The sequence below is a fragment of the Vespula vulgaris genome, chromosome 14 (assembly GCF_905475345.1).
Source record: "Vespula vulgaris chromosome 14, iyVesVulg1.1, whole genome shotgun sequence".
NCBI lineage: Eukaryota > Metazoa > Arthropoda > Insecta > Hymenoptera > Vespidae > Vespula > Vespula vulgaris.
The window spans coordinates 1331358-1340772 of NC_066599.1; the positions used below are offsets into that span (position 1 = coordinate 1331358).

Consider the following 9415-nt stretch of genomic DNA (forward strand, 5'->3'; position numbering starts at 1 on the left):
AAAACTTGTGCCCCTGGCAGATGCAATTCTCTAGACAAATCGAAATGAGAAATTGCGGATAGTTCAGGCGCAATGGAGGTGTCAATCGGTTAATATTTCATTCGATTAACGATTAATATTGATCGATAATAATAGTTATTAATTATTTAATATCGATTGTATTAATGATAAAAATTGAAACTATCATCGTTTAAGTTAATATAAGTTAATTAAAAATACAATTATTAATGATAGTTAACGATTGAAGATCAGATCATGAAAAATTTGTTATCATAACTTTTAATCGGTCGACCGATAAATAAAAAAAACGATTTTAGAAAGAGAGAGAGAGAGAGACAAAAGACTTTAAGGAAATGCCATCTTTAGAGTGTGGAACGATTTGTTGCGACGTTAAACACTCATCGACGTTTATATACAACGCAAGTGAGCATTTAATAACATCGACACTTATGCAAGGTCTTTCCTCGTATGTAAGTATACATAAGAATAGTATGACTCTCTTCCCACACGCTCATTCTCCATCCTACACGCGAAAAGACTGACCTTTCGGTTTATTCTCTCAGTTTATTCGACCCATACATTTTACGTAGATATTACTAATTTACAAATATCTTCCTCGGAATAATCAGCTTCCCACCAAGTGAAACGATTTTACGAGACTTCTGGTACTTTTTTTTTAACGCTATTATTCACTTATTCATTACGAATTACGCAATGTATTTTGAATTTGTAATGTTCTTGAAAGTCACGAGAAAGAAAAGAAATTAGCAAATTTAACGAAAGTCCTGATACCCTTTATGATTCACTTATTTATTTATTTATTTATTTATTTGATATTTATAATATATTTTCTTTAGGACCGAGAGAACCATTCAATATAATTTATTCTGAGATTTATTAACTCGCTATTCAATTGAAGATTTTTCAAAGAAAAAATAAATCGGATCTAGACCAGATAAGATATTGCTAATACTGCATTGAAACTGAATAGATAAACTAAATCTACAAGACGTAATTAATACTGCATTTATTACAAATTACACAACGTACTTCCCTCTTATAATCTTATAATTTGTAGTGTTTTTGATATTATCTTAGATCTTGAAACAGATTGAAACTACTTAAAATAATCTACGTATATCAATTTCTTTGATATCTAAGAAGCACCTTGATTTTCATACTTATAAACCTAACAAAACCTATTAAACGTAATGTATAAAAATAACTAATTCAACATTGAAACTTATTTACAACGAATAAGACCATAGAATTTCAAATATTCTCATAGATTTTATAAAGAAAAGAAATTAGCATCTCCGACGTGTTCGTGGTCACGTCGATGACAGTCCCGATAAAATCGAAGCTTCGAGGACGTGAAACACCTGTTAGACATTAGTACCGCTATTTTGTTTATCGTGATCGAGGATGTCGGTGTTGTTTAGAAGAAGAGAAAAAGAAGGCATCGGTTCTTTTAGCGAAGATACTTAATGGTTAGCTACGTCCTCTTGGACCCCCTATGGAATAGAAAACCATCTTGACGACGACAGCGAAGACGACGAAGACGATGTCAGGTGTTAGGAAACAGGTGCTCGAGAAACAGAAGAGTGTATTCCGTTCAGGTGTACCGCAGCGAAATGTTCCACCATTACGTTTTACGACGGCCGAGAAATACGAGGAATATTGCTTCCGAGTCTGAGATCTCTCTCTCTCTCTCTCTCTTTATTTTTCTAACTTCTTCCTCGAGCAGCTGAAACTAAGAAGATTTTTACAATCACGTGGAAACGTGATTTTATACGAACTAATTTAAATAAAATTTATCTCAAATGAAATGGAAAGAAAATAACGTAACGACGATCATGGATCCTCAAATGAATTTTCAGAAAAACACAAAGAAAGAGAGGAAGAAAATTATATATCTACAATGAGACATAACAAAAACAAAAAAACAAAAAAAAACAGATCGAATACAAGATAACTAATTAGTAAGTATAATGTAATAAAATATAATATAATGAAAAAGAATGAAGATATAAAATAATAGAACAATAATAACAACATCAGCAAGACGTGCATGTCCTTGGATGTAAGATTATTACGAAGTAAAATTGCTTAACTATTATCTGATAAAAGGAAATATAAAATTGGTAAGAAAGAAAGAGGAAGAGGAATAGAGAGAGAGAGAGAGAGAGAGAGAGAGAAACGATATCGATAGTTCTCGAGAACGACCCTTCATGGCTAGAAAAGGATTCGATCGCGCTTCCGAAGCACGCGAGTAGGAGAAACGAGTTGGCATTCCCACGGCAGGATGCTACGACCACTTTCGCTATTATTCAACTTTATCCGACGTATTGCGAAAGGCAGGTAATAGGTTCGTGTCTGTATAGATATTTTCGATCTAGCTGCCTTCGAGACATTACAATCTTCTTACCAACCATTAATATATCCAAGTCACCTCTCTCTATCTAAATCTTTCTCTCTCTCTCTCTCTCTCTCTTTCTTTTTTTCTTTCTCTTTCTTTTTCTCTCCAACTCTTTCTCTCTTATATTATATATATCTCTCTGTCTCTTTTTTTTTCTCCCTTATCCAAGAATAAATCTAGGCAGGTTCTTCCTCTTTGACGATATACAAACGTGTCGACTATTATTTGTAGTTTTTATTATATTTGCACGTGCAATAGGAATTACAAGAAAGGCTGGAAAAGATGAAGTTCGAATTTCACGTTCGACAAGCGTGTCATTGAATTTACTTGAACGAAAACGCACGATTGTATGCACGTATGTGTATGTGTATGTGTATATATATATATATATATATATATATGTATGTATGTATTTATGACGTATGAATGAAGAACATGTAATGACTAATGACAGGCAGGACATCGTGCTGTACTTATTTCACGCTCTGCCATTATCGATAGACGTTTGTAACGAACGTGAAATCGAGCAGACTCACGACTGACAGTAGCGACTGATGGTAGCTACTCATCGTGACCACTGATTTTTTCAGTTTTATTTTTACTACGTTCTATCGTGTCGACTGCTGAGCGATGTATTAACTATATTATCTCATGTATGTATATTTGTTATCATAATCTCTGTCAAATCTGACATCATTTCAACAAAATTTGATTTACCTTAAGAAACATTTAATGGTAATAACTTGTGATATGTGTTCCTAGGATCGTACCATTTACATATATTTTACGAAAAAGCGATAAATATCAATTTGCGGCGATGCAATGGTTTTACAATGTATCGTTAAGAAAGAAAAAGAGAGAAAGAAAGAGTAAAAAAAAAGAGAGAAAGAGAGAGACAGAGAGAAAGACAGAGAAAGACAGAGAGAGAGAGAGAGAGAGAGAGACAGAGAGAAAGAAAGAGAAAGACAGAGAGAGAGAGAGAAAAAAAGAGAGAGACTGAGAAAGAGAGAAAGACAGAGAAAAATAGAGAGAGACAGAGAGAGAAACAGAGAGAGACAGAGAAAGAGAGAGACAGAGAGAGAGAGAGAGAGAGAGAGAAAGACAGAGAGAGAGAGAGACAGAGAGAAAGAGAGAGAGAGAGAGAGAGAGAGAGAGAGAGAAGGAGAGAAGGAGAGAAAGAAAGACGACAACCAGCCAATAGTCTCGACTTCGTCATCGTACACGAGTTCCTTGAACGATAAGAATTTATTTGTTCGAGGAGGCGAAGTCACGGACCGGACAGCGTGGGCTGTTCCGCCTTGCCAACAATAGGCGAGGAATAACATCCTCTACTTCAAGTGAGAAAAACACAAAAACAGAGAAAAAGAAAGAGAGGGAGAGAGAGAGAGAGAGCAATGCTTTTATACTCCCAACAATTGGCTTACCTTTTCATGGTACACAGAAGCTCATTAATGATCTCCTTAATTTCTTTTTCTTCTTTTTTCTCTTCTTTTTCCATTATTTCGTCTTTTTCTGTTTTTTCTAATCACTGCTATGTGAACTTGTATCTATATAAATTGGTTACTGTCGGCTGATCCTGCCTATTTCCGGATACCACGTAAACTCAAATCAATTACTTCCGCTTATTAAAAATTATAAAGATAGTTTTTATGAACCTTTCTTTTTTATGTAAATTACAATATCCTTTTATTTTATTTGGTAATTTAATTCAATTATCTATTTGTCGCGTTGATTTATATCCCATTAAATCGTATTTATAAAGTTTTTTATTTAAAAATAATAATGGAAATATTATTAATTACATTGCAAGGAACGCTATTGGTCGGGAGGATTTCTATACGATAATCGCGGCTCGTGATTGGCTGATCCGATTAGCTTCGTTGTCGCTGCGTAAACGATATCAAGTTGACAGGGAAAATACGTCGTCCTCTTAATTGCAGGTAATTAGCATATTTTTTCTCACCTACATCTTCTTCCAATATACCAATCGATAGTGGAATTTGCGATTTACATGGTGTGTTATTCTCAATGCAAGGTATTATGTCGTTTAAAAAATATTCGCGATAGAAAAAATGATGCCTCGTTCGAGGTGTATTACGTCTTCAATTTTCTTGCTCGTTTTTGGCTTTATTTTTATAAGTAGACCATTTCGAGCGTTGATTTTCGTGGTTTTGATTTAAAAACTACACGTTTTGATAGTTTTTGTATCTCTTTATCGTCTTTTTAACATCTTGATATTTTTCAATAATAGATCGAAAAATTACGATCCTTTGCTGGGCCATTACGTGATGACGTCATGCGCGTGCGCAAGGAACTATTTTTCGGCAGCGTCGTCGCCATTTTGCATTGTGTGTGTCGACAGGTTGCACGAAGCGTCTCGCTCCTCGTAATTACAGGTAATTAGCATAATTTTTTCTAACGTACAACTTCTTTCAATATACCAATCGATTGTCGGACACGCGATTTATTCGTAGCCGTGTTCGCAAGTCGAGGCATCGTCGCGTGTAAGAGATATTCGCGAAAATAAAATCGGTCTCTCGGCGTTCCCAAGGAAGCTATTACGTAATATCTTCTTTTCGTATTTTCTGCTTTTATTTTCGTGATATTGATACTTCTATTGTTTTTTAACGACGCTCCGATTAATAATTTTCTATTAATTACTTTTCATTGATCGTATTTCGTGTTATATTCGATTTTCTTATTCGCATATATGTATACACACACACATACACACATATCGTATATTCACATCAATATACATTTCATATACATTATATATTTATATTCATTTATATATACACACACATATATATACATCATCATATACATTATGTATTTATATTCATGTATATATATATACACATATATGTACATATATACGCAATATACTCATCATTATTCATATACATATACATATGTATATCATCTTACAATGTCATCCATCCCATACCCATATACGCATAAGATATATTTTATACTCGACTAATACATTTGTGTATTTCAGTTTTTCAAGAATTCTACGAATTCAGAAGAGCCCTACGCATACACAGAGGCAGACACAATGCTTTTGATACACATAGCTGTTTTTCTTCGTCTTACATACAGGTAAGTTTATTTCTTTTGACTAACATAATGAGTAATTTAATAGAGAGCCCGAGAAAGACAGAGAGAAAGAGACAGAGAGATAACACTCATCGTAAATACATCGTTACGTATATATTATGTTTTCGTTTATTGAATTCCAAGAATTTCGTCCTTTAACGAGACGTAAATAAAATACGGTCGAACTCTCGGGTAAGCGAACGAGAAAGGAAGGTGACTTCTAACAATTTAATATAAGATACGGTCGAGACTAGTCACGACGTGTTCGCGTAGCGTGTAAGAATATATTTTCACGTTATCGTAAAATATTTTATAACACGTTTTAATACTTAATGAAATTTAATTTAATTGCAGATGTTATTCCTTCTACCTAATCTACAACTTGGGAATAAAAAGAGAAGATATCTAAATAGAATGAGAAAGTCTCACATTATTCCTTGGTTCGAGGAAGACGATCACATTATCGTTGCAGTAAAGGAGTGGATTGGTAATACGGAAAATTTTTCAGAACGTGCAAGTATTCGCTTCTTTTTTTTAATCGTTGAGATTCTTTCTCAATTTAAGAAAGAATCTCCATATACAGCTACTTTTACGGGAATTTTGCAATGAGATTCAGTAATTCATAATGCTTACGATGTTTATATATTAAACAACGTAAGCACTATCTAAAGTTAATGGTTAATTTTCGATGCATTAAAAAATTGGAAGTTTTTAAAAAATCTTTAATTAATGGTAACGATTAGGAAAGGTAATAAATAATGTGTCGCAATTATTATATACTGTATACACAAATATATATATATATATATATATATATATATATATATATATATATGTAACATAGATTTAAATTTAAATAGTATACAATTCAAGATACGTTCGATCGTCTAATTAATTTTTTAGATTATCATATTTTAATATTACTGAATCATAATTGTTTAGTTGAATTATAATACTATATCCATTTAATTTATTGGTGTCAATACAATTAGTATACTTCTTTAAACATATCCCTATCGCGATCATATCTATTTTTAAAAGATAGATACAACGTGAATTTTGATTCGTTTGCTTCTACTATTCTATTCATTTATTTTAATATAGTTCACAAGTTTTGCAGTTACATCTTTTGAAAATTTTTTTTTTATTATTATTATTATTACTATAACATATACAAGTTGTAATACAAATTCATAGTTCTAGATCATACAATTTGTATAATATGATATATGATATTTAGTATTCAATATTTAATATTTAATATATAATATTTAATATATAAAATTGTAGAAGTAAACGCCACAGCTTGCTTTAACAATTTTTATTCAACAGGTCTTCAGTTGTAGATCGCGCGCAATGCGATCTTAGAGTCAGTGCTTGTGCGAAACAGTTCGATTATTTTGCAACCGAATAGGTTGCTTTAAAAATAACATAAAATAAAATCGCGAATTAGAGTCAGTGTTGTTCGCCGTTTAGAATTTCTCGGTCGCGTTAGTAAAATCAAAAACAAGAATTTATGTTATATTCTTGTTAAAATCATATGTTCGCCGCGTTGTTAGAATAATTAACACACTTTCGACCTATTCGGTGGAAGAGGATTGCGTTGCGATAAATATTGTAATGGTCGAAAGTGTGAATTTAAAAATTCACCCTCTTCATCTTTACCGACGAATGTAAAGCTTCGTTTGGATACAATTACACGTAAGTATCTTTCTTTATTGTAATCATTACTTCTCATTCATTGTCCAAATTATATATTTTTTTTTATTATTTTCATTCATTGAAGATATTCTTTTTAATATGAAACATATAACTAATCATTTTTTGTGCTTTATTAATTACAGATCAATCAACGATTCAACAATAATTTCAACCAACTTCACGACATCATTCGACCTCCTACGAGGGGGACGAGTGTTTTGGAGCCATCGCAGAACTTCTTAAGTAGTAAGTGAAAAAATTTAAAGTTCCTCTGGTGCCCATCATGCCGAGGATGAAAGGTCCTTATCGGCACGGGTTACTGGTTGTATTCGTAGACGTCCCATGTCCGAAACGAGCAAAAGTGTCCGTGATTAAAATCTTTGATTTTATTCACGAGTGGTCCCTATGTTTAGTTAGATATTTTCTTGTGAATATTTTATTATTATTATTATTATATGCATATATATATAGCTCAGGCCAGGGTCTTCTTGTTTCAAAGTCGTTTAATTTACAGTGCTGTTTATTAGCACTTTTTCTCTCTTCGTTTTTGCTCGCGATATTAGTAATGAAATCGGGCATTCATTTACCCGATTTCGTATAAAGCATATAACGTGGTCTACGTTACATGCATTGCTTCGTACTTAGTCCATTTAATCGCGATTTACTTCGATATTTCGAGATATCGATTTATCAACAAATGAGCAAGAAGACAAACCCCTTCCGCGACGGATAGATTCTGGCAGTTAAGTGGTGGATTATAATCCCGTTCTTTCATTAGAACAGCCATTTAATGAAAGGAGTCGTCCGAGGTTTTTTATTAAAATTATATATTTCTTAATAATGAAATTTCATAACTGCATAATGCGTATGCATATATACGAGCTATGTGCATATTTCATCCCTCCATGTCAACGACTGCCTACCGCGGGTCGCTCAAAGGCCCTTAAGCGGTGCATACAGGTGGGGTTGCAAAACTATTTTTGCCACTTATTATTTTTTTACCACTTTTAGTGGTAAAACCCATATGTGGTGGTCACACTCATATGTGGTGACCGCCTACCTTCATCCATCCTTGCTTGAGCTCTTGCTAATAAGACGTGCAAAGAGACTCTAGAGTCACAGTCCGCTTAAATTTTTTATATATATATTTTTATATATTTTTTTATATATTTTTTTATATATATATTATAAATTAATCATTTTTTAGCTCAGGATTTTCAGCACTAATATACTAATACCCCCTTTTCCCCCCATGCTTTCTGCGTTCTCATCCATGCGTTTAACCCAGGTGTTACTCGTATGGGTGAGAAACGGTCAGTGTGGATTTAGTTTTAAGTTTCCTTTTCAGCGACTGTCATTGTGCTGGTGATTGCACGGTGTACCTTGCACTTGTATGTGCGTTTTAGGAAGTGCATTGTACATCGTTTCGCGATAACTTTTAAATAAATATATTATATATCTAATATATAATTATATTAATATCGATTTGCATAATAGTTACCACATTCTTGTGGAAAATTTTAAATACTCGTATATATTACTAGTATTTATATGTATACTAGTATGTATACTAGTATTTTTGCTTTAGTCATATGTGCAATAATCATTAGCCTTGGCAGTCGATTTCAGCAACTGGTACGTACTCCTAAATATATTAGAAAAAATACGCGGTTGAACTAGGGTGTCGGAGGTGCCCCGGGGCATGCTCTCTAGTGTAGGCTTTTGCACCCTGGTGGAGTGTGAGAGAACCGTGGAGTGTGTGTGTTGGTGTGAATGTTTGCACTTTTTAAATATAGGTCATAGGCAGGCAGGTAGCATACTTTTCTGAGCGAATGTTTCAAATAATTTTAAGTAGGTAAGGACCGGGTAAGGATACGATTCTCACTCAGGAGTGGGAAGTCCTTACTTCGGGGATTTGTGAAGTTTCAGCAAATTTTACGATTCTTCAGCATGGCTGAACTTCATCTTTTTATATATTTTTTTTTTAATTTTTTTTTCTTACATTTTTTGCTGACACTTTGCATCAAGCGATATATCAGTATCAAACAGTTCGAAAAACTTTGCACCCAATGAGAACATCAGATACATCCCATATCTTTTGAACTTAGCAAAGGATTTTGAATTTGTTCGATACTTAGTTTTAAATTAATTCTTGCACTTCGCGATTCTTAAAATATTTATTATCTATATATT

At 33.2% G+C, this 9415-nt stretch overlaps 1 protein-coding gene across 1 annotated transcript; it reads left to right on the forward strand.

Annotated features, from left to right (window-relative positions):
• Positions 1-4312: 4312 nt before the first annotated feature.
• Positions 4313-6292, forward strand: LOC127068907 (uncharacterized). The gene is made up of 4 exons (XM_051005293.1): positions 4313-4359; positions 4671-4815; positions 5424-5524; positions 5876-6292. Exons 2-4 carry the CDS (start codon positions 4716-4718, stop codon positions 6128-6130), a joined length of 456 nt encoding a protein of 151 aa, XP_050861250.1. The 5' UTR covers positions 4313-4359; positions 4671-4715; the 3' UTR covers positions 6131-6292.
• Positions 6293-9415: the final 3123 nt, after the last annotated feature.

Coding starts and splice junctions, on each gene's coding strand:
- LOC127068907 (XM_051005293.1), top strand. CDS start 4,716: ATGCGCGTGCGCAAGGAACTATTTTTCGGCAGCGTCGTCGCCATTTTG. Junction 4,816..5,423: donor CTCGCTCCTCGTAATTACAG/GTAATTAGCATA, acceptor TGTGTATTTCAG/TTTTTCAAGAATTCTACGAA. Junction 5,525..5,875: donor TTTCTTCGTCTTACATACAG/GTAAGTTTATTT, acceptor ATTTAATTGCAG/ATGTTATTCCTTCTACCTAA.